Source organism: Tasmannia lanceolata, unplaced genomic scaffold (assembly GCF_043159265.1).
Source record: "Tasmannia lanceolata isolate RefF3 unplaced genomic scaffold, GAP_Taslan_0.1 ptg000007l, whole genome shotgun sequence".
Classification (NCBI taxonomy): domain Eukaryota; kingdom Viridiplantae; phylum Streptophyta; class Magnoliopsida; order Canellales; family Winteraceae; genus Tasmannia; species Tasmannia lanceolata.
This window is the reverse complement of record NW_027518684.1, coordinates 8000001-8026117: the sequence shown is the minus strand read 5'-3', so window position 1 is coordinate 8026117 and position 26117 is coordinate 8000001. Positions and strand designations below refer to the sequence as shown.

Here is a 26117-nt window from a genome sequence, read left to right as displayed (position 1 = left end):
TCTTTTATATTTTGAACATTTTGTATTGCATATTTTTTCCAAAATCAACTAAAAAAAAGTTTAGGATATCCTGATATACACCTTTTCAGAGACTCCCGAAACAAATATTTATGACGGGTTTTATCGTTGCACGGGGAAAATGCCAGAGAACACAAATACACTTCAATGGACCATCTCCACACGTCACAGAAAAAATGCTAATTCAACCATTTCCCTCGCTCAGTACAATGGACGTAAACGACCATTTTCCACGTAAAATAGAAGTAAAATTTGTTTTACACCCATTTACGTGGAAAGTAACAAAGCCTCAGTTCCAAATGTTGCATGACAACAACCATCCAGAATTCTTCTACACTGATAACAGGGGGAACATCAATAGAAAAAGGATACTTCATAAAGCAATACTCCGGGATCCATTAGGCCATGTTTGGCTGCCACGAAATTTTTCACATGGAATTTTAATTTATCAAGTGGTGAGAGAGGGCTAGGGAGAGTGGGAGAAAGAGAGATCAGAGAGCATTACTGAGGAGAGGGTGAGAAACTGCACCAGCGAAGAAAAAGGGGCCGGATATTCATTTCACCAGTGAAAATAATCAGACGATTAACCAGGATTTAAGAGTCTGTGTGTGGTTAAACACGATAGTAAAGCAAGCTTCAAAGCATAAAAAGCAGAAACAATTGAAAGCAAGCATGCAGGACAAGCATAATTCAAATCCAGACAGCACAGAAAACTCAAAGAACTTGGGTAATAAAGGAACCCAGTTTAACTTCATAAATCAGTAATTTAAGCTCCTCTATCTTCAATTAGTATCAATTGCAAGTACCAAGTATCTCCCGACATCCTAATGGAAAGAGGATCATCATGGCACATGGAAGCAAATATTATGATAAAAAATTATTGAAACCTTCTAAATTATTTCAAATCCTTTTAACCTAGAATTGATGCACTGATTTTGACTGGTATACACCCAGTTACAACATTGCTGAATCAGAAAGTGAAGTGTCAAAAATTTGAAGGCAACAACTATTGTGCTGTGCACACTGCACACCAGTACTTGTCTCACTATGAAAAGACCACGGGTATTAGCATTTGTGAACCCAATGTTAGCTAAAAGGACTTGCAAAGATTACCTTCTTCTGAGTACCTGTGAACCCCTCGGTTAGCTAAAACGACTTGCAATAATGAGCTTCTTCGTGAACTAGCAAACCTGAGCTTCTTCGTGAACTAGCAAACCTTAGCTTCTTCGTGAACACATAGAGATCTGCAATGTTCCCAATTATAATTGAGACATCTCCTGCCAAATTAACAACTCAGAGCAAGAAAAGCCATAGTTTCGAAACCATGTCAACTTGTGTATATACTTGCGATGACTTACATGAAAAATGCACTCCATAGCCAGCAAAAGATCCATCTCTCAACTAAATTCCCAAAGAGGGAATGCCTCCTCCTTAAGCCATCAAATTGTATTGAGTGGAATAGCCTTCCATCCAAATTTTGGAAGGATTTAAACAAGGAAACATTTTAATACAGCCGTGAAACTAATCACTCTGATATTAAGGTGAGACTCGAGACTAGAAGCCAATCCAACTATGAGGGCAACTAAGTATTGGCCAATGCCTTGATAGTCAAAGAAGATACATGTCAGATCGCGGCCTCATTCAACGAACAGATAATTACATACAACTATAATCAATTGCTCAGTCTATCTACCCATGATCTTGTGTAAGCTATTACACCTCCCTTGATCAAGCATAATCCGCCAAAATGTCAAATGTTCCCCAACCTAAATACCAAAATTCCCAGATTAGATCACCCTAGATAGCTTTTAGGACAGTAAGATCCCTAACCCTGAAAGGAGACAGAGCCACTTGGCATGGTCCCCTTCAATCCCTAAGGTCATGTTTGGCAACCATTCTCCAGAGCAATTCTGCAATTATCGCTTCAAAGAGCTTGTGCCCAAACAGATTTTTAGTTGAATTTCACAAAGCAACAATGCGTAGCTGCCACGATTCCCACTCTGCCTGACTTTGTCGATCCGTTGGAACCATTTAGAGAATAGTTTCAAAGCACGACCAAATATTCTCAACACTTTCAAGCAATTACACAAAGAAGTTAATAATCACGGCCAAATCCATTTGTCTCTGCCTTTTCTCCTCACATCCCCTCACAATACTAAATTCCCCTTGTGTCAAACCTAAAAACTATATTCTACTACGCAAGCATAATTGATGTGATCGGAGCAGTTGGATTATTCTTTTTTCATTATTGCACATTTTATTTTTATTGAGGAATGTTGGCTTATTTATGTTTATATGGTATGCCTAGATGTGGGGGATGTCCACATAATCTAGGGCCCACCATTGCACACCCCACTCATCTTTTATTTATTTTGTTTAGCGACTTTTTCCTATTATGCCCTTACATGTTATTTTGTTTTCTTTTGTTTTAGGGGCATAGCAGTCCTTTCAATTGGAAGATAAGAGCTAGCAAATGAGGGTCTACAAAAAAGCATATAAATAAGAACTAAGATGAGAGAAGCCCTAGTTTTGAAAATTAATTGTGAAGAACAAAAAAAAGAGCCGACGACCTCTCTCTCTCTCTCTCTCTCTGTCTCTCTCTCTCTCTCTCCAAGCTCACAGTTGAAGGTGAGTTTCCCTCCTCCCTCCCCATCTCCTTGATCTCATTTTTTCCCATTATTTCCCCTCTCCTTCCCCACGCCTACTCCTCTCTCTCTCTCTCTCTCTCTCTCTCTCTCTCTCCATTCAATCTTCTCACAATCTACCTTATTTCCCAAATTTCTGTGTTTCTTCTCCCCCTTCCCTATTTCTCTTAGTCTTTCTCTTTCTTGGCCTCCCTTCATCCCTTTTCTTGGTTTCCCATCTCCCTTCTTTATTTTTCCCTTTTTCTCTTCTTCTACCTCTCTTATTCTCCTTTTCAACCCTAATTTCAAGTCTTAAATGACGAGGGCTGCTGTACAGTACTTTGGAACGCTACAACGAGCTTTTCCACCACCCTCTTTGATTCTTTGCTGGCGAAATCTTTAAGTGGAAGGACTGTTGTGATTTTCGGGTATTATTTTTCCATATTTCAGCCTCTAGAACCCTTTCTAGACATCCCAGGTTAGTTACCCTAGCCTAGTTTAAGCCTTTTATCATTTTCCTAATAATATTTGCGCCTTAGATAGTTAACTTTCTTTGTGGACAGCAGCTTAACAGATAATAAAGTTAAATAATCTCTTCTTTTAATGTTATTTATGCCATTATATGCTTGCAAGCTTAGTGTAGGTTATTTTCCCATTCATGAGTTCTCTTTAAAACTTACAGTTGAATCTTTAAGTGGCCATTAACCATCTTTTATTATTTGCTCATTTATTTTGGATTTGGATACGATTACGCGAATATGAAATTGGTTTCCACGAGCTCCTAAAAGTTCCTGTAGAAAGTCGTGAGCCTCCGGGTTTGCACCAATAATTGACCTTATCCACGACCATTGTTTTAGCTTAATAATTAATAATAATTGCATATAGCTTGTAAGCCTTCATCTGTACCGTTTGATTGTGCCACATGGTAAATATCTTACACTCCTAGTTACATAAGCCCTAGTAACCATCACCCAAAATTCTCTCTCTTCTCAAAGATGTCTCATATTGATCTAAAAGGGCCGCTAGCGCCTATATGCTAACACCGTAGGCAAGGTCTCCTTCTGAAACACAATCAACCATTAGCGATTGTACCTTTTTTGGAGGAAATTTTGTGACAGAACAGCAAAAAATAGGATGGTGTTGCCAAGACCAGTGCAGAGGCACAGTATCAAGAAATGCCTCACACTACATGTAAGTTAACTTGGTTGAAGAGACTAATGCAAGATATGGGATTTAATGAAAATGATTTGTGACAATCAAGCTCCTACTCACATAGAGAATCATTTAATGTTTAATAAAAGAATAAAGCCTATCGAAGTATATTGTCATTTTATTCGCAAACAAGGTACCCAAAAACAGATATTAACTCCATATGTGAAGTCTAAAGATGAACTACAATTTTGAAACCCAGCGACACCTGAGGATCACCCTGTCAACTGGACCCGTGTATCCTGTGGGTATTACAATTTTGGATCACGTACCAGATGCCGCAGGTGCTCTATAGACAAAGAAAAGGAGACGGAAAAGGGAGAAAGAGATGGACCGAGAATGAAAAAGGGAGAGACCTCTATTCCGACCGGCATGGAAATTCTGGGGAACTTCCCAGAAATTGAAGTGGCGGGTAAAGTAGTGGAAGACAGTAAAAAGGACCTCAAAAAATGATTGATTGGGAGTATGAAAACCGATTCCCGGGACCTTGAAGAAATTTGGCAGTGGGCTATTAAAGAATGGCACCTACCAATACTACCAAAACCACTGGTCATTAATAATCAGGAGGTGCTATTTAGATTTGATTCTGAGCAACAAGCACTGAGGATCCTATGTAGAGGGGGTGGAGCCCTGGGGCCCAATATTTCCTCCCTATTCTCTTGGAACCCAGAGACACATTCTGGAGCCAAAATGGTATGCCTAAGATTCTACAATATCCCTCCCCATGCTTGGCCATTATCAACTGTTGAAGCTTTGGGGAAGCTTTTTGGACATGTGACCCAGCTTTCAGGCAACCATGATTATTGTGTGGCTTTCGCTTCAATAAAAGTCCTAACAGAGCACTGGAAGTTGATACCACCTTTTGTAAATTTAAAAGTGGAAAACAAATATTTCCTAGTTCAAGAAAAATGCAGGCCAGAGGCAAAGAATGAGGAAACATCCGCTCAATCATCTGGCCAATTGGGAAATAATATTAGTGGTCTTCTTCCTCCGGAGCCGGAGAAAGGCCTCGCTCCGGGGCGGGAGGTGGGGGGGGGGGGGGGGGGGAGGGGAATTCCAACAGATTGAGGCAGGAACCGTTGGTTCAAAATTCAAATTTCAAATTTCCACCTAACCCTTGGGTAGCTGAGACCTCACTAGCTAGTTCTCTTAGGTGAAGGATGGAGCCTATCAAGCAACCGGCATTAAATGCCATATCCCCAGTAGATCCTGTTCAGGAGCTCCAATTCCGTGGCGGTCTCAATCGATCCCTGGCAAATCGTCAGTCACAAGCTTCTCCCAATCATAAGGGAGGTAAAGACCATAGGCTAGGATTAGCCTAAAAAGGCGAGGGTTGGCTTTAAAAAGACCTTGTGTAATCGAGACTCTAGAAAATCTGTGGCCAGATATTCTAGCTGGAAAGATGTAAATGAACGAAAATCAAGATTCTATGAAAACACATTTTCTCATTCTAGACGTCTCAATAAGTCCAAAGTTCTGAACCCCACAAGAGAAGGTTGGAAAGTCGGGTATAAGTCGCACAAAAAACGATGGAGAAGAAGCGCATCAATAAAAAAAAGCCAAAAAAGGAAACACTTCGTTTCAGATATAATTAAAATGATAGATGACTTTGAGAAGTCAAAGACTGCATGACTCTCAGAAGATGAGGAAGGAAGGAATAAGTATTATAGAAGAAGGGACCAACAAAAAATAAATTGGGGTCAAAAGCATGGAAAACTTCACAATGAAGCCCCATCGAGAAGTGAAATTGCAAAGGAATTCAAGAAATTCAAGCTCTAAAAATAAGACGGGAAACAATGGCCTTTGAAGGTGGACTTTCGGAAAGGCCGCTTAAGGAGAACGAAGGCGTGTCCTTTCGTCCAGTGAAAAGCATGGGAAGGAATCTAAGGATTGGTCGATGGCCAATTAGGCACAAGAAAGGGGAAAGGAGAAGGAGATAACCCTGTTAGATGAAGGTTCTAAGACGATAAAAGACTCAATGGAAGTGGAGATTAGGGGTAAAATTAAGTCCTATTTGTGGGGGGGCTCTTGTCAGTAGCAAGGGGGTCGGATTCCACTGGGGATGAGTCTTCAGAAGTGGAAAGAAGATTTCATCTGATTCAGAGGAAAAAATATCGTTTGACGAGTTCAAAAAGTTGGTTCAATTGGGTGATCATTTGGGAAAATAGGATATTGAGATAATATAGAAGAAACAAAGAAGATGTTCATAAATATAGAAAAAAGGGACTCAAAAAAAAGGGAAGGAAAGATCCCGGGTAGAGGTAAAAGGGAACTCAATGCTCTCAAAAGCTAGACCCTAGAAACGTGTTGGATTCAGATGAAAGATAATCAGTAGAGTTAGTTAGCCTTTCTGGTCGTTTTTTTTTTTGGGGGCCTCTGAGGAAGATAATCTATGATGTAGGATCTACAGACGCTGGGACTTAAAGCACCTGAGTCTCATGGGCAGCTCAAATGCTGGTTAACTTTGTTTATTGCTTCTGTAATTTGTAAAGTCAAATGTAAAGATGTTTGTCGAATCCCAGGAGGAAAAAGGATAGTACTCCTGGGTCTTTCATACTATGTATATTCAGTGGGACTACTTGTCCCTATTGCATTTTTGCAAGTATGAATACATCTGTCATTTTTCCAGAAAAAATAAAAAAGATGAACTACATACAAAATTTACCGAAGCTCTTGATCATGATCAGTTCCAAACGATTTGTTCCAAGAAATGAATGAGTGACGTTTATGCTGCAACTTGAGAGAGATTACTGAAGCTCTTGGTCATGAACAGGTTCAAATGATTTGTACCAAGCTAGGAATGAGTGATATTTATGCTCCAACTCCGGGGAGAGTGTAAAAGTGCACTTATTATTATTGTTCAAAAGGATAGGGTATATTGGACTTTCTCATTTCACTAAACTTGTTGGTGGAATTTTCCACTTCTCGAAATATAATATATTGGGTTGTTGGTTAGACTTACATCAAACCTCTCTCCATGACTATGTCACCCTTCCCCATCTTCATTACTCTCCTTTTTTCTTCTAATTTATTAACTATTTCACTTCTCTTCCTATATTATTCAATTTCCCCCATAATGGAAAATGGATGTTGCAAACGGACAAGGCACAATGCACACCGTCTTCCTACAAGATTATATATGTCAGCCTAAGCAATGTTTCAATTCAAGTATAATCTAATAACCCTTATCGTTTAGAATCACCATGAGAAAGTAACTACCCATGGGAACATAAAGGCTTTTGCAAGTTGAATTAAAACAAGATTATACTAATAATGGCTAAAATACTAAACGATTATGACAACAAAAATAATAACAAGATAAATGGGATTCTTTTCAACAATAAGATTGACTTTTACCGGCTTCGAACACTTAAAGATAAAGCATAAATAGTGTATTAGGATATTTTCTGTTTGTTTACCCATCTTGATTTCTAAGCGCGAGCACTAAAGCACAAGTTCGGAGTAGAGATGTATTGCTGTGATAGATCATAGATGTGTATGTAAGTATGTATATAGGCTACTGATATTAGCAATACTATGTTTTGATAACTGCACTAACTCATTTTATCTTTTATTATTAAAACAGCTGTCAAAGGGTTATTACAGTTCCCAAAATACTCTCCAAAACAAATTACAAAAGAAAAGACAAGCTGAGTTTGTGCAATTATTAAAATATTGGTAGCATGTGTGTTACGATCTCATTCAATCCAAGGAAATTTGGCATCCTATCGAATTCTGCCTATCCAAAATTTTGTCAATATCCCCCCACTCACCCACAAAAATAAAATAAAATAAAATAAAAAATACAATTTGATCCTAGGATCTATCCAATTATCTTATTCCATTGATAGGCCTACTGACCACACGGCCAAGAATTGACAATCAATTAATCAATACATACACAGAGCCAAGATTACAGCTGGGAACTTTATCATATCTCACATAATTTTCACACATAATTTATTGTATCTCAGCAAACTTCCACCACCACAATTCAAGATATATCATGTACGTCCTTCCCAATTCTAATTGTTTGCCCAAATTTCAAAGGACCCCTGCAGTAATTTGTACCAGTGAAGCTATTTAACTAACAGGAACACAAGTTAGACATTCGACCGGGATTATGGCATGGTATATCTAAAGAACATGGACATAAGCTGGCTGGGTTAATAATAGACATGAAAATATATAATTTGATAATAGACCTCAAGGTATGGTAAGAGGCTTACTCACCGCCCCATTACGAATCAAAATATGGTAAGCCTACCATACCGTATATTACAAGAAAAATGCATAGTTGAAGGTGATACTGCAGCAGTCACAGCCGAAATTACTCACATCAACCAAATTCTCCAAGACTCGGGACATTTACATAGTGGTGAAAATGTGCCGTTATTCTATTATCAACAAAGTTCCTCATATCATGCATACAATCAAACAAGCCACAAGAAAACAACATCTATAAACAACAAATACTGTTTCATTCATTGAGTATAGACAGAAATTTTTGATAAGCTAATAAGACAGAAATTTCATACCTCTTTGAAAAGCTTCCAATGTTTTGATATCAAACATCAGCTTAAGCAAACAATAAAGATGAACAAAACAATTTATTTATGATTTATATTTCGCTAGAGCTAGTGCAGCCTTTCAAATTTAAAAGAGATATAATTGTAATTGCCTCCCAACCCAATGTGAATACTCTGATGATCTGATCAACTGAATGAGTACAACAATTTCAACATTCAGCATTGAATACCAGTCAAGTTATTCAATTAACTGCATAGATCCCCACAAAGCCCCTAAGAAGATGATACTCAAAATAATTGACCATCATACTCGTCAGCATAGTGACAAAAGATGCAGAAAATTTCAAAAACTTGATATATTTTTTCAATATTTTCATAAAACAAAAAAAAGTTGTCGAAGTACCACAATATTCTAAAAACAGAACTAATAATACATATATAAACTTTATATTACAAAATAATCACATGGTCATGAAATTTTGAAAGAATTTCATGAAGTTTTTATTTTCAAAATTTCATGATGTTTTTATCAAGTTCATAACTTTATTTTTCAGATTTATAAAATTATATCTAATTCACACCATATTCCTCAGGAAGAACAAATGCCAATAATTTTTTCTCCCCAAGTCCTAAGAAACAAGAACAGCCACTGACATATACTACGAAAGTGGACTCCCATGGCCACGACAAACCTACATTCACAATTATCACTGGAGGAATATGAGCACTAAATTATAGAACCCACCATACCCAAAATTGCATATTGATGAGGCAGTCGAGATTAAGAAGGTACAGGTGTACAATTGTTGGGACCCAGGTAGAACTCAACCTTAAAACGCTAGCCTTTACGGGGAGGGTGCCCTAGTCCATATAAGCCCATCCACATTTGTTAACTTTTCCGATGTAGTAATGGTAAGAATTAGGCCTGAGCGTCATGGTAAATGTGTAGTTTCCAAACTACATGCTCGTGGCGCATGACCTTTTCAAATAATTAAAAAGATTAGTTCTAATGCCTATGTTTTAGATTTACCACCTGACAAGGGAATTAGTAATACTTTCAATGTTGAAGACCTTTCACCATATCATGAACCCTTTTCTGCATTTGATAACCCAAAATATGGCCAATCTCCACCAATCCCAGTACTACCTTCTTCTATCCCACCATTACTCAAATTTGACAAAAGAAAAGAAATAGTAGAAGACATCTTGGATGAGAAGAATGTTTTCAATCACACTGAAGGAATTAGGAAGTTCTTAGTCAGATGGCGAGGACGACCAGATAGCGACGATTCTTGAATTACAGTTAACGAGCTTTATGAGCTTGATCCAGATTTGTTAGAACAGTATGAGCGGTTTAATTCACCGGAGGTGGATTTTTCCAAGCTTGGGAGAAATGGAGACATCAACAATGGCTGTGGATTCAAGGTTTACAAGCCAAGGTTTTAAATTTCGGCCGAAATCAAACCGAAACATCTGAAATCCGAAATCGGCAAAATGTACCAAATTTCGGTCGAAATTCAGGAAATTTCGGAAAAAAATATTAATTTTTTAATACATTACCAAATTTTAGCTGAAATTACCGAAAAAAAATTCGGTAATTTCAGCTGAAATTTTGCCCAAAAAAAAATGACATTTCGAGGCCCTTGACCGAATTTTGGGATTGCGGCTGAAATTTTGGTTTCGGTGAGGACTGAAATATACCTCGAAACCGAAATTTAAAACCTTGTTACAAGCGCAGGAGTGGACGAGACTGATGGTGGAGACTCTACCATGGGCCACATACATGGGTGTATTTTAATTATTTATTTTCTATTTTCGTCATTTTATTTGTAGCCTACCTTTTAGGCATCAAATCTCATCCGTTTGGCGTGTTTTTGGTATTATTAGAAAGGATTTTCAATTACCTACTAATGAGCCCAAGATCACATGATTTGGATGTGATTTGAGTAAGTTATAAGTGTTTTTTGGAAGTGGTATAGGTCTATTACTGAATTACTATTTTAAGTAAGTTTTAACTTTATTTAGTTTACTTTGGATTAGATGAATGGTTGATAATTTGACATTAGTTGCTTAGGTTTTAAGTTATCTTCTAGGGTTTCTTTTTTTATAAATACATCTTATGAAAGTAATGTAAGGGACTTTCTGAATATTGAATAAAATTGACGTTTTGCTTGAAGCCAGAAATATGGGCTTTCTTTTTGTGGTTTGGAACCATTTTCTCTCCTCTCCTCTCATCTATTCTCTTCTATTTCTTCAATCAAATCAGCACAAACAAGGTTAGTAAATCAGATTTTCTATTTCTTTGTTCTTGAACCCTAAAACTAGAAAAATAAAAAATCAATAGATCTCCCTTGTTCTTCAAGACCTTTTTTGAGATTTTGAAGGATTGTTTTAGTGATTAAACCTCACCTAAAACTCAAAAGAATCTCAACTTTCAAACCTTTTTGAACCCTATTACAAGTTTTACCCTTTTCAAGCCTAGAAACCCTTTTTAAAGATCCATAGCCTAAACCTACCATCAAATCAGAGCCTCAACCCAAGGTTTTAAATTTTGATTTCGGTGTCCGAAACGTTTCGGTTTCGAGCTGAAATTTCAGCCGAAATCATGTAAAAATATAATTATGATTTCGTTTTTTTATTTTATTTTGACCGAAATGTCTAAAATTTCAGTGTAAATTTCAGCGATTTCGGTTGAAACTTGGGCAATTTCGGTTGAAATTTCGGATATTTCCATAGAAATTTCATAAATTTCGGTGAAAATTTTGTAAAAGACCAAAAATGAAATTTCAACCGAAATTTCGGAATTTCGGTAAAATTTTGGCGAAATCTTGTAGCGAAAGGACTTCATGTGAATTTCGTTTTAGTTTGTGCCGAAGCCAAAATATTTCAGCCGAAACGTAATCCGGGCTTTCTTTTATCTACCTAAAACCTTACGTAAATCTGGACAACAGTTTCCTTCAATTTCCAGATTTGCAGAAATTACCAAAATACCCCTACGGCCTAAATCTAAAATGTTTTGACCCAATTCCTGTTGCTGAACATTTTTTTTGTTTTTCTCCATTGATTATTATTAATTTCTCATGCTTTTGTTACATCTAATTGATAGGTCTCATATTATCTTTTAGTTCTTTTAATTGGTTGCATGCGTAGGCCTAGTTTCAGACTAATCCTTCTATTATCAATTCATCTTACGAATCTTAATCGCTTTGACTGATTTGTATAAGGCTTAGATAATGCTTAAATATGATCTTTACAACTATTTATGCTATTTAGGTCTCATTATTGCTGCTGTCCATAGATTAATTAGGCGCTAATTCAGCCATAGGTTAGTTGTTAAGTGTTCTTTTAGGGGCTGCTTGGATACGTGGATTTTAGAATCCAGATTTCCAGTGTATGCTGTCCTGACAGCGTTTCTTGGATTTTAAGTGAGAAATTCAGTTTTTAAAAATCTCTCCTGCATCCTGAGATTTCTAAAACCTAGAAATATGGGAGGATCTGCTACTCTCTTGCTGACGGAAATAAGGGCGAGAGGTCAAAAACAACGGCCGGTCCGCTTCTTCTCTTGTCTCTTAGCTACAATTTTGAAGAAATCCCAGATTCTAAAATCCACGTATCCAAACGGCCCCTTAGTTTTCCGCGTAAACCCTAAACTGTCATAAAGTCTTAATCCCATTAGGAGAGTAGGATGTTCACTAAGTTAGGTATTGTCACACATCAAATACACTCGAAAAAACAGCATTTCCAGGCATTACAGATTATAATGACTAATTAATCACTGTAAGTAAACGCTTACAAAGTTTTTAATGTTTCAAATAAGCTGAGGTAGCATATGGAGGCACCTCTGTTCAGAAACATTGCAGTAAGGCTCATTCACACGTCTTCCTTGGGTTGTCAGCAAAAATAAGTATGTTCCATCCTTACCGACATAAAAGCGAAATCACATCTTCATTTCTTTGAGAAGCAAATATTTATATTCATTGAGAAAATGGCGCTCAAGGTAGGGAACTGATGTTGATGAACAGCATCCTTATGACCCAACACATACTCAATTCTTGATTGTCTTCTAGGAATTTTTGCAAAGCGAGAATATTAGAAGCCTTATCTTTCCAAGACTGGGGTTCAAAAACTTCCTTCATAGGCAAAAGTGCTATTTCCTCTCCATCCTCAACAGCAAAATGTTTTTTCTTTCCGTATGAGTCTCATCCTAATCATATTGCCAGGGTCTCAGATGCATCCAACATCCAACAGAACTATACTACAACAGACTTCTTTGTACATGGGCCCAACAAAAGACAAAACTAAGTAACGAGTAGTAACAACTCACTTGATATTCAAAAAAAAACCTGTAACGAGTACCTGACTTCCTTTCGTAACTATTGCATCTCATAAAATGGGGATGCCTTCTTTAAATTGTAATATTCCACCATCTCACTTGGAACGATTTTTCATTGGAGCCTCCATCAATAATGGAGGTTACATAGTTTTCCCCTCATTCAAAAGATATTAGACCACTACCACTACCACCACCCTTCATTGATGATTTTCAGATTTGTAAGGTTTCTTTCGAATCGACTAACCCTCCCTATATTCATAGGTTTCACCTACTGAACACTCTAGATCACGATAATAACAAATCAAGTCTTACTGCCTTCAGTGTCTTGAATTCTTCGAATTGAGAATCATCCCGAGGCTATATACAAGTTAACATGGAACTCGGGCATTACTATCACTATGCCTAAGTCACAACAACATGTGATCAAATTATGATCAGAGTAGATAAAACTCAAAATACATTAGGGAAAACGCGTGAATAGTTATTAAAACAGACTGAAATGCATGACCTTAAACATAGTGCCAAAGCTCATGGGTAAAGCTATAATGAAGAAACAGATAACGATAGACTCAGCATCTGCATGATACAACGTGCAATGAATCCTTCCTTAACGGGAATTTCGGTGGCTTCATTCTATAGATCTTGGGAAGAAACTCCAATGAACAAATGCACCAAGGGTGGCTAGCGGCCAAGGTGGGAGTCTTCTGCTATTGGGAAATTGAAACTGAACTTCGATGGCTCGAGCTCAGTATCGGGCAGAGTGGCATTGGGGTTCTTCTGAGAAATTACGACGATTCAAGAATCCGGGCTTTCTTGGGTCCATTTGGATCTAAGGATGCAAATAAAACACAAATACAAGTGATTCTACACGGTGTTAAGATTCTGGATCTATCATAGCTTGATCAGACAATCATTGAGGGAGACTCATTGAATGCGATCAGGTGGCTAAGAGGAGTGGGATATCCATGGAGATTTTCAAACATCATTGGGGAGATTCAGGGCATCCAGGAGGACAATCAAGTTGTGTTCAACCCCAATTGGCAGTCAGCTAATTCCGTGGTCGATGCCCTCACATGTTTGAGGATGATCAGGGGAAAAAAAGGGCGGCCCAGTGCACGAGGCTCCCGCCATTGTGGGGTCTAGGGAGGGCTAGATGTACACAGCCTTACCCTTGCTTTGCAGAGACGCTGTTTCCGTGACTCGAACGCGTGACCACCAGGTCACAATAGAGCAACCTTAGCGTTGCGCCAAGGCTCGCACTCACATGTTTAAGCGTGATCAGGGAGTCATTTCAAATTTTGCATCAGTGAGTTTGAGTTGGGGCTTCTCTCAGTAGTTTGGCTCTTTTGCATATCCCTGTCACATTCATTGGAATCTTTGATGTATTGTATTTTACCTTTCTTTTTAGTTTGTAGTGGTTATGTTCATGACCATCTCGATCACGGGCTTGAATCCTTTATTTAATAAAATTTCATCAACATTTACTAAAAGTACATCAAAACTCTATAATTTATATATCATAGTTTCAATGTTAGGGAAACCCAAAATAAACCCCAATTTACAATATCTAATTAATGGAAAAAAACCAAAATAATTGGAAAGTGCGTTGCAAAATTGTCCTCCAAGAAAACCCCAGAAAATACCCTTCTAAAACGATTAAATTTCTAAAGTTAAACTACCTACTTGCTAAATCCAATTAAGGACTCTCCCTCCAATTAGAAATTACTAATTCAGCCAAAAAAACAATTTCTCAACTCTAATACTTTCCAAATTAAAAATATTCACTCCCTCTATCTCCCACCGTCCGTCCCTCTCTAGAGAAAAAGAAGAAGACAACACAGGTCTCAGGATAATGCAATTTAACAAAATAAATAAAAAAGAGGGAACCATTCACTAGCACAAGCTAGCCCACCCACCAGTTATGCATCAAGTTTATTTGACAAGCACAATTGTATAGACCAGAATGAATTTATTGTCAGACTTAGCAGAGACCAAGGCTGATCTACTAGCAATCCATGCATCACTGGCAAATTATAAGAAGTTGAAAGATCAAGATCTATGAAACTCAAAATCACAACTTGTTCACTTAAATATATGCAGCCACAAGGGAAAAAAAGAATCTGTTAACATAATTAGGATTAATAATTGCATAAAAATTGTCAGGACAAATAAGAATCATAAATTCATCATATAAGCTGATTAATAAAGTTGGAGATAGGGCACTGACAGGAAATTGTGTTAAGTTGGAGATAGGGCACTTACAGGAAATTGTGTAAAGTTGGCAGCTATGCCATAGAAAAGATAAAATACCCTGTTAAACACACCCGTACGCGTCAAATTACAGATAAAGAATAGCATTACGCCATTACCCCTTCTATTTGACAGAAAACACAAAAATTAAATGGCAACCACATTTACATAAAACAAACCATTAACGCGTCAAAATAAGATGAGGGGGGACTCACCAAGTAAAAAGTTCACCGCAACGCCCACGCATCCATCCATCTCCGGAGAAAAAAGCCTCCATAACCATCAAAGAATGGATCAGATGTGATAGACTTTTAAAAATGTGGAAGGTAAACATGCAGAAATAGTTTGCCTATTAATAATTCAGGGAAATCAAAAGATGTATGATACACAGACTCTTATAAATTTGGACGGTAAATTGGCTAGAGCTGAAGTAGCCAGGGAAGGGATAGAGTTTTTTCATTTTCTCCCACTCTCCCCTGAGGATTTATGGTTTTATGTACATTTCACTTTTCTTTGTCCTCTATCCATTCTCTTTGTAGCTACCATCTCGGTCTCGGAGATTCCTCTTTTCTTTTTTTTTGAAATCGTAGGACCATCTCGGTCTCGAGGATTTCCCCTTTCTCTTTCTTAATATAATTTTCCATCATTCAGAGGAAAAATATATATAAATTTGGACTGTAGATATGCAGAAATAGTTTTCTTAGTTGTAATTCAGGGAAATCAAAAGATGCATGGCATATAGATACTCTTTATCAATATCTCACTATTTTCATTAAAACATATATAAATATATTCAGCTTACCTACCGAAAAAAATATGATTATATAAACATGTGTGCATGGAATTATTTCAAAGATTTACAATTAATAATTAAGAGAAATCAAAAGATGCACGATATATAATACTCTTCATCAACTTTCACTATTTTCTGGTAATATCGGAAAAAGAAAGAAAAACCCAGTTCTTTCAAAGTAGTACGCTATAAGATTCCAGCTAGTTCACACCATTAAGTTTCTTGAAATGTAGATAACTATAATTTTCTAGTTGTATGTCTGATCCTTGACCACCTCAGTCGAGGGGCCTCTTTGCTTTAATTAAAAAAAAAGCCTTTATCATCATTCAAAAAAAATCCAGTTAGGATGTATCATGAAGTTTGTACGGAGTCAAACACAGAAAGCTTCCCAGCAAACAAACCAGGGTACCTTCTATTGGCAGCCTTCTAGCATCTAAAGCAGAGAATTGATTGCCTCATAGCACTGGCAGAAACCCTGAACGAAAGACAGAATTAGACTCCCCAGGATCCACTCAGTCAACAGTTGCATAAATGAAAGGACAAGGTAGAAAAAGAAAAAAAGATCAAATGGAAAGAGAGCATATCAATCCAAAATAATAGGACAGCAAATTGTATTGTTTAAGTAGCCCATCAACAAGAGGGATACAAATTAGATATCCAAAAACGTTGACACAGATTCTACACTAGCCATCTTTTAAAAAGTCAAAAGGCAATAGATATTTTCAATCCCAAAGAAAGTCAAACATTTAAGACTCCCACTAACTGATAATGCAAGTAAACCCTGCACTGCAGTTTTGGATCAAAAGCTAAAACAAATAAAATTCTGAGAGGAAACAAATTAATCAATATTCATAAAGGCCACCATCAAGAATGATTTACAAAAGATGAAACGCCTTTGGCGAGTTATCTTACAATAGAAACAGAACATATTCCACTGATAAGAACCGCCGAGTAGAAAGGTCTCCCAACACACCAAGAACTCTGTATCCAATGCACTTGGTCCAGCAGGGTGCAAATAAACACAGATAAATGCCCAATGATTAGATGAGCTGAATAAAAAGTAAGACCATAATGTACACGCATCTAGACCAACAGCATTTCTGAAGTCATAAAATCAGCATCTTTATTCACTTGCCCATAATGAAGGGATGACTTAATGCTTGGGATACTGTCATCCTCTTTTCTGGATCCAGCACAAATACTCTTTCCAGAAGATCTTTGAAATTAGCTAACATCTTGGGATCCTCCCCAGGGGCGCTTGTAATTAGTGATGCAATATCCTTCGGCTTTATATTCAGAAGCAACCGTTTTACAGTCTGCAAAATAGACCGCAGTCCCAAACAAATCAATATCAGAATCTATTGCATGTCTCAGAGTCACATAAGCACACTCTGCCATGAGTAGAACCTAAGCATTACGCCAAGTGAAATGGGTCCAGCTGATTGGAAAGTAAATACCTTTTTTGTAACAGGGTCCTCCTCTGTAGCATGAAAATTCAAATCCTGATCAAAATGCTGATCAGTAAATGCCCCCTGTTATAAGAAGAGAAAATGTTATTAGCAACGATAATAATGACATTTACCATAGCACGATCATGATATTTATTTTTTATTATTTTTTTAATCGTTAGCACGATCATGTTATATCCAGATTACAGGTGAAAATGGCTGCAAAAGACATTAAAATCCAATACAAGGAAATGAATTTATGATACAGCAGTTCCAATTGTAAACATATGCCTCTTGCTTAAGTTTGTATGCCCAGTTACACCCAGTTTCCTAAGCAATTAAAAACAGAGCAAGGAAAATGAACCAACGTTGAAATGCAAGACCTTAAATCCCTTCTATCCATAATAAGTTCAGATCAAGGAAGCTCAGATCAAGGAACAAGAAATTCTCTCTTTTATTAACTAAAACAAATTAGCCTCACCTTCCGGAGCATCTTCTTTGGAAAGGAGCCCTTTAACTCCATGTGGAGCCTGAGCATGTCATTGTTTGAAGGGCCTGGGAAAAGGACCTTCCCTGAATAAAGTTCATACAAACAGCAACCAATTGACCAAATATCCATAGGGTGATCATATGCCAAGCCAAGAACTGCAGCACAATAACCTGACTTACTACATGCATAGTCAACTTAATAGATAATCGCATCCTCTGACATTTCAAGCAATGAACATCAACCAATTAAATTAAATTAAATACCATAGGAAGAGGATGGTCAGAAGCCTTACTTATTTCAGGCGCACGATAAAAGCGGCTAACTAGGTATGGAGTGATCTCATTTTTACCGGCAAACATCGCATTACCAAAATCACAAAGCTTTAGCACATTTTTTGCCTCATTTACCTACAGGAAGCAATGAAGACACAGTGAGAAATTAATATATATTCCTTCAAAAGCCTTAAAATTTTATAAAGGATATGGCAAACAACAAAGTAGCAGACTTGAGTATATCAAGCTGAAAAATGATGGCAGTTGACCATCTTAATTATGAATAATATAACGAATGCATACCAGCATATTGTCTGGCTTTATGTCACAGTGTAAGACTCCGCAGTTTCTAAGATGTTTCAACGCGATAAACAGTTGCTTCGCATATGCCCTCACAGCAGTCAGTTTAAGACCAATATTACGACCAAACTTCTTCAGTACCTCGCGAAGATTCATATGAAGAGATTCAAAAACTAAGCAAAGATGATTCCGGTACTTGAAACTTGAGAGAAACCTAACACAGTGGCGTTTGTCTTCAGGATCTGCACCCGCAAGCTTCTTCAATATGATCAGCTCTTCCAAACCTGCCTTGTACCTTTGGTATGGAAGTACATCCAACAAAAATATTCAAATGACCGGAAACAGTAAAATCCAAAAAAAAAAAAAATGCCAAGAAATATAAAAAGGTGTCTCGAAAGGTAGATATCAAATACGATTCACCTACATGGTCTCATTATTGCGTATGATTTTTATGGCTACTTCTTCAGGATCAGCTTTCCCAGCCTTAAGATCCTTTGCACGAACAACAGTTGAAAAAACACCTTTTCCATGAGCTGCAATAACTTCGTATCGTCCATCAAGCACTTCCCCAAATCGGTAACCTGATAGGAAGAAATATATGAGATGATAAAGCACAAACAATGATGCAAATATGTGGATGGTAATGAAAAAATCTAAGGGCAAGGCCTTTAACACTTTCCCTCATCCAAAAAAAAACAAAAGAGAAAAGTGAGGATCTGACCAATCCAGAGTTTCAAAACGTGAATGTGGGGAAGAGATATATGAGATGATAAAGCACAAACTCTGATGCAAATATGTGCATGAGGGTAATGCGAAAATCTAATGAGAAGGCCTTTAACAATTTCCCTCATCCAAAAGACGAGAGAAAAATGAGGATCTGATCAATCCAGAGTATCAAACACGAATGCGGGCCACAACATAGCCAACGCAAATTTTAGTTGACTCAACTGAGTACATGTTGACTCTGTTGAGTCAATGATTGACGCAGGCATAGCTTGGGCGAGCCAAATAAGTTTTGATTGAATTGGGATGCAGACTTGGACAAGAACTCGGCCAAGGTAAAAGGGAGTTGACTCGGGCAAGCCCCAAGTCGACGATTGACAATGTGAGTATTGAAATGGTGGATCGATAAAATAATCAATGACTTACTGTAGTATCCCTCTGCATCATCCCAATTATCGTGAAGACCGTTTCTATCGACTTGTAAACCATCCCCTTTCCTCTGGAAAAAAAGCCGGGCAATGAGCATTAAGAGGTGTAGTAGAAGGAAAATCAATGACAACATACTTCAGGTAACTATCATCTTTCTATCTCAATAACCAATAATTAAATCGTCTCATTCTGTTACATATATAAAGGAATATGACCAAAAAATAATAAATATATTTTGTATGGTGCAAAAAAGATCAATTCCAAAATCGTCATGCAACACATGATAAGAACACAAAGAAACAGAAAGGTAAATCAACCATTTCATTTGACAACAGTAGAGTGTATAGTTGAATTTAGTTGCGGAAATAATTAAAATTATATGCCCCACCATCACTCCCCAAGCATCAGACAGCAAGCTAAAAACTAAAACCTTAGAGGCCAAAACTGGGAACTACAAGTGCTGGAAATTGGAAACACATATGTAGCACAAGAATCTCTCTCTCTCTCAAAAAAAAAAAAAATAAATAATAATAATAATAATAATAATAAATATATTTTGTATGGTGCAAAAAAGATCAATTCCGAAATCGTCATGCAACACATGATAAGAACACAAAGAAACAGAAAAGTAAATCAACCATTTCATTTGACAACAGTAGAGTGTATAGTTGAATTTAGTTGCAGAAATAATTAAAATTATATGCCCCACCATCATTCCCCAACCATCAGACAGCAAGCTAAAAACTAAAACCTTAGAGGCCAAAACTGGGAAGTACAAGTGCTGGAAATTGGAAACACATATGTAGCACAAGAATCTCTCTCTCTCTCTCTCTCTCTCTCTCTCTCTCTCTCTCTCTCTCTCTCTCTCTCTCTCTCTCTCTTTATTTATTTATCATATCTAATGTGAATGTCCCATTATACAGCATTGAACCCAATATTTATACTATACCAGTTTTAGCAACATTTATAAGCATACAATAATATACCAATTTTAGTAAGAGTAAAGATTATATACATAAATAAAATGTTTTCGTATTATTAATTTTGACAATGATTGATCTAAATGAAACAAGAATATGTAACTTGTATGGTAAAATATATCATCATAAATAGAATGTTTTCGTATTATTAATTTTAACGATGATGGATCTAAATGTAACAAGAATATGTAACTTGTATGGTAAAATATATCATCATATGAGTTTTTCCCATTTGAGAAAACTTTAGATACTTAGATTCATGGCTTCAATTGTCGGCCGAATTAAATGCCGATATATGTCAAAATCAATCATGATCGATGCAAAGTCAAAGGAAAGTGACATTGTTAGACATTTTCAGTCAACATCGGTCAATTTCGGTGTCATGTCGGGCATGTGGAACGAAACAAAACAATCTCAGTTTATATAATAACCAACTTCAATCAAAATGACCTAAAGTTTTTGCAAGTAGCTTCTTCTTTTTTTATAGCTTATTTCTAGGATCAACAGTAAGGGCGAACCTTTCAAAAAAAAAAAAAGGTAAGGGCGAGCCTTAGACATGTAAGTTTTGAATTTTTTGTATGTGAGACGTTCATGTTCGACCTACCAATTGAAAGAATCGAATTTTCTCAAACAGTAAATATGGTAAAAAGGATGTATAATTGTATAAACATTGCAGAAAAGGATGCATAATCATTGCATTTACCGATTTACGAACTCCTGCTGGTGATTCTCCAAATATGTCATCACAGAACATATCCGCTGATCTCTCACTCTGCACAAATTGACTACGAATGAATACTCATATTATATTATAATCAGTTTCAGAAAAGAATGTATAAACATTGCATTTACCGATTTACGAACTCCAGCAGGAGATTCTCCAAATATGTCATCACAGAACATATCCGCTGATCTCTCACTCTGCACAAATTGATCATGAATGAATATTCATATTATCTTAACATATTATAATCAGACACAAAAATTTAAGAATGAATTAGGTAAAGACAATTAGTGGGATCAATTGCTTGCAACTCATCTGAAACATGCTCAGCAAACATCTAGTGTAATTTCTACGATTGAAACCCCATGATTTTTGGTCAATCTCAATTCATGGATACATTCAGTTATATACAGTATAAACATTTTGAGTCCAATGCATATACATATACACTGTACTTTCAGTAGTGATTGCAGGCGATAAAATATAAAAAGATCCAAGATTTGAAAGATAATTTGCAACCTTTGGAGTGCCGTCCCCAAGTCCCCCAGCACCAGGGTTCTTTTCGATAGCTGCAGTTCCATTTTGAGGAGGTGATTTCCCCAGAGAGAATGATGAATCAGCAACATAAACATCTGTAGAATCGTGCCTATTCTTGCCATGCCTATTCTCGAGTCCTTTCAGAGACACCAGACTTACAGCATTAACAACAGCTATGGGAGGAGAGGTCTGTTTCCCTGCATCAACCACAAATGGCCTCTCTTCTGCGCAATAAAGATGAATGGAAGCCACAAAGAAAAGCATAGTCACATAATGTAAGAGACAACATGTTCCAAATTTCAGCATCCAACCTACAATGAGCATAATGGCAATGAAGGTTACCTTTCCGAGTAGCATCAGATGGAGCTTCAACCTGGAGCTGTGATTGCTGCTGTTTATATTTTTCTAGGATAGCTTGTCTTCGCTTTCTGCTCTCCTCCTTAATTTTTTCAATATCTTCCTCTTCCTGTTCTGCAAGTTTCAATGCAATTCGCTCTTGAAAGTTTTCTTGCTCGTCTTCCTCCCTGGAAAAGAACACACAAACAAAACAAAAATAAAGGTAAGATACTTCCTCCAATTACGCAGTTCAATCTAGGATAACCTGAAGAGCTACCTTATTGACTTCTCTTTCCTTTCTTCCATATCATGTTTTGTAAATCCACCTTTTGCTGATTGTTTTGATATTGTTTTGTCCCTGCGATGTTCCATTTCATCATGCCTCGGATACCTGGAGTCGTTATACCTATCTCGACTACCATGTCTATCTTCTACACCATCATATTTTTTATGCCTGCTAATCCTATCCCTATACATCTCCTTTTCTCTATCCTTAACCCTTTCCCTATCTCTACCCCTGTCGCTATCCCTTTCCCTATCTCTACCCCTGTCACTATCCATTTCCCTGTCTCTACCCCTGTCGCTATTCCTTTCCCTATACCTCAACTCCCTATTTCTATCCCTTCCATTCTCCCTATCTCGATCCCTCTCCCTCTCCCAACTGCTGTGCTGGTCATCTCGCCCACCGTGTCGACTATAACTACTACTCCGGGCTCGTTCATTGCGCATCTCCTTAGCCTTATCCCTTTCTCTATCCCTGTCCAAACTGCTATGCCTGTTTTCGCGCTCACCGTGTCGGCTATAACTACCACTCCGTTCTCTCTCCCGACGTATCGCCCTATCCACATCGGCTTCCTTTACCTTATCTCTATTGTCATGCCGGTCCCCCCTATCATATCTAACAACCCTTTCAAGATCAGAACCATTTTTATTGTTCTCTATGAAATCAGACGGTTTCGTACAAACACTATTATCCATGTAAAATTTTGCACCATGTTCTTGAGAATGCACTGTTTGCTGGAAGTCCCTCTCTAGTGCATCACTTCTGGCCAAAGATATCATCTCTCTTGCACGATCACGGGACCTTGACCGATTCCGATTACGGACCTCGTCATGATGTTTTTCATAAGATGGAGAGTGGCGTGCATTTTTGTATTTGTCACGTAAATTTTGAGGTGAAACAGATCTCTTTTTATTTTCCGAACTGTGTCTGTTAGCATCTATCGACTCTGCATGTTTCATCAATGCGTCTCTCTCTGAGCCTCTTTCAACATCCCTAGAGTGATCAACTGCCCTAACACGGTCATCTCTTTTCCTGTGCTTCGAAGAGTTCAAACGTTCTGTAGCAACTGGAGATATTGACCTTGTGTGCCTTTTCAAATAACTCGACTCAACATCCCTGTGATTCTTTTCCTCCCCGGCACCTTCTAGAGGGGACTTGGATCTAGTGTGCCTCCGATCCCCTTTAGATGATTTACTACCAATGTCACCATTGATGCCACCAAGTTTAGTATCAAAAGCGGCAGACTCACTGTGATGTCTGCCGATGTCATTGTCCAGGGTCATCTGCACTTCCTGCCGAGATCTACAAGATTTAAATTCAACACTCAATGCATCGCTTTTTCCCACAGCATACTCCTCCGCACCAGATGCAAAAGTTTCAGTCCTCAAACCATTACCAATCTCTCCTCCCAAATCCACAACATCCCCATAGTAATCATTTGAGCTTTGATGTTGCGGGGGTGATACCAATTGTTTCACCATGAAATCAATAGGAGGCTTCAATTTACTATCCTTCGCTGTTCCATTCCTTGCATCTATGGATAAATTGAGTGTGATATCATTTCTGCTCTCCGTGGATATATATGAGGTCAGATTATTTTCATCTACACCATCATCCTGAGGAAGATTGACATTGAGCTCTTCCGGACCTTTATGTGAAAAAGTATCTTCTCCTTCTCCATGTACAGTCTGGAATGAACAAACCACAAGATCATATAAGCAGTGCTACAATTGATGTGAGCATTCAGTGACAATAAGTGCTGGAGAGTCTTACATCAGAAGATTTTTCTTCTTTTGAACCAAAAAAAAATTCTTGCTTCAGAAAGTAAATGAAAGAAACAAAATGATGCATGCAGTCATCATGATAATTGAATAGGTGCCACAAAACCCGAACAATGCCCTAACTAGAAACATTGAAAATGAACTAAAATTTAGAACAGATTAGAATGGAATTGAACACACCGATTGATCAGATTTCAGATATGAAAACCCTAGGTTTGTGAAAAGAAAACCCTAGGTTAGAGAGTTGTTGTGTAATTGAATAGGTGCCGCAAAACCTAAGCAAGGACCCGAACAATGCCCCTAAAATTGAACTGAAATTTAAAACAGATTAGAATGGAATTGAACGCACCGATCAATCGGATTTTAGATACGAGATCTTGTCGGCCCTAGGCTAACAAATGACGAATGTGGCAAGAACAAACCCTAGGATTGAGAATTGTCGTGTAATTGAATAGGTGTCACAAAACCCGAACAATGCCCTAACTAGAAACATTGAAATTGAACTGAAATTCAGAACAGATTAAAATGGAATTGTACGTACCGATCGATCGGATTTCAGATACAAGATATCGTCGGCAGTTTCATCGGGCTTTATCTCACCGGATTCAACATCAGAATCTGCTTTCTTCTTCGATGTGTAATCTCGTGCTTCTTCTTCTTCTTCTTCTTCTTCGAGAATCTCTCCTTCCTCTTTATCATCTTCAGGACGAGATTCGATGACAGTGAAAGGGAGATCTCTGTCTCCCTCTTGCTTTTCCTGATCGCGCTTTCTATGGTGGCGATGGCCGTGGCTTTTGTGATGGCGATGGTGCTTGTGGTGATGCTTCCGACGTTTTGATCCCTCGTCTGCGCCGTGGTCGGGAGACCTACCGTGCTTCCTGCCGGAGGCTAGTTCGTCGGTAGCCATGGCCGTCGAACGGATCGTTGAAGACATGGGATAGAAGGAAGAGGAGGTTAGGGTTAGGGTTAGGGTTTGTGAAAGAGGGAAAGAACAGAACGAAGATATCTTTCCCCTGACAGTGATTGTTATCCTGCGTACCCTACACCGGGTAGGGTTTTTGCCCTTTTTGAGTTTTCACGATTCAACTTGAAGCAAAATTAGTTGGGTTTTCTTTCCAAGTTTTGTAATCCGCGGGAGTCTGAAAGAAACTCTGGTACTCGAGTCGGTGCAATTAGAAGACTACTTGTCTGCTTATATTTTAAAATATATACTGATATTGACACCACCATGTTTTATAACTGCATGAAATCATCTTGTCTTTTGCTTGGTTATTGGATTCTGATAACTTTGTGGGAACTGTACTAACATTTGACATCCGTTTTAAGTGCCATGGTGTGGCCAGTATAGTACTTTTGAAAAATATAGGGTGATGATTTTTTCACCCCTTTAGGATGATGCGCCCCTTGTTTAACGTGATTTGACGTCAAAGAGCGTTAATGTTGCCCACAATTCACCTTACAATGTGGGGCGCATCATCCTACATTGGGGTGAAAAAATCATCGCCCATTATATATACCGCCATACATCATATAATTTGTCTAACAAAATGAGGAGTGCTAGTTATCAAACACGGGGTTGGGAATTGGGGTATCCTGAACATTTTTAGGATGGATGCTTGGTTTTAGCTCGGCCGAGCCTACATCCAACTCCCCTCAACCATGTCTATTTCCATCGGCATTGGTCTCTGTAGGACGCCAACACACCTCGCCTTCCGCTACCAACTTGTGGCACCTCTCTGTTCTCCTCCTAGAACTGCCCATATCGCCCTGGCCAGAAAGGTTTCCTCTCGAACAAATAAGAGCGGTCCCACCACAACACAAGAAGAGGTTGTCGAACCATCTCAGCTCTTCGAGATCGGAACTGAGGCTTCTTCAAAAGAAGGATCTTTTCTGCCGGAGCTACCGGAGACAAGACAGATTTCTGGGAGGGGCCTCGGTGAGATGGCCCTGGCTTCTTCATTCAGTATCAGTGGGCTTTTGGCATCTTTTTTGCTGTCCCTCTCTCTCTCTCTCTCTCTCTCTCTCTCTCTCTCTCTCTCTCTATATATATATATATAT

General features: G+C 38.0%; 1 protein-coding gene across 9 annotated transcripts; it reads right to left on the bottom strand.

Moving 5' to 3' along the window:
• Positions 1 to 729: 729 nt before the first annotated feature.
• Positions 730 to 25234, bottom strand: LOC143881703 (Protein kinase superfamily protein). Of its 9 annotated transcripts, none has more exons than XR_013251993.1 (18): positions 24601 to 25234; positions 22273 to 23966; positions 22002 to 22183; positions 21642 to 21883; positions 21251 to 21319; positions 21102 to 21170; positions 19416 to 19488; positions 18691 to 18847; positions 18270 to 18561; positions 17987 to 18101; positions 17686 to 17849; positions 17214 to 17288; positions 16669 to 17072; positions 16166 to 16231; positions 15179 to 15234; positions 14976 to 15024; positions 8085 to 8248; positions 7560 to 7906 (listed from the first exon to the last, which is right to left on the bottom strand). XR_013251993.1 is itself a non-coding variant. In XM_077384954.1 (13 exons), exons 1-13 carry the CDS (start codon positions 24991 to 24993, stop codon positions 16884 to 16886), a joined length of 3714 nt encoding a protein of 1237 aa, XP_077241069.1. In that variant the 5' UTR covers positions 24994 to 25234; the 3' UTR covers positions 16586 to 16883. The 9 variants fall into 9 exon arrangements, 1 of the variants encoding a protein (XP_077241069.1); XR_013251994.1 differs by having other exon boundaries at positions 8085 to 8160; XR_013251997.1 differs by lacking the exon at positions 8085 to 8248 and having other exon boundaries at positions 18270 to 18398; positions 18486 to 18561.
• Between the last annotated feature and the right edge of the window lie 883 nt (positions 25235 to 26117).

Excerpts from the sequence above, each read along its gene's own strand:
- LOC143881703 (XM_077384954.1), bottom strand. The coding sequence starts at position 24,993 with ATGTCTTCAACGATCCGTTCGACGGCCATGGCTACCGACGAACTAGCC. Across the intron at positions 21,884-22,001 it reads ATCTGATGCTACTCGGAAAG|AAGAGAGGCCATTTGTGGTT; the intron begins GTAACCTTCATT and ends TTTATTGCGCAG. Across the intron at positions 17,073-17,213 it reads AGGACCCTGTTACAAAAAAG|ACTGTAAAACGGTTGCTTCT; the intron begins GTATTTACTTTC and ends TCTATTTTGCAG.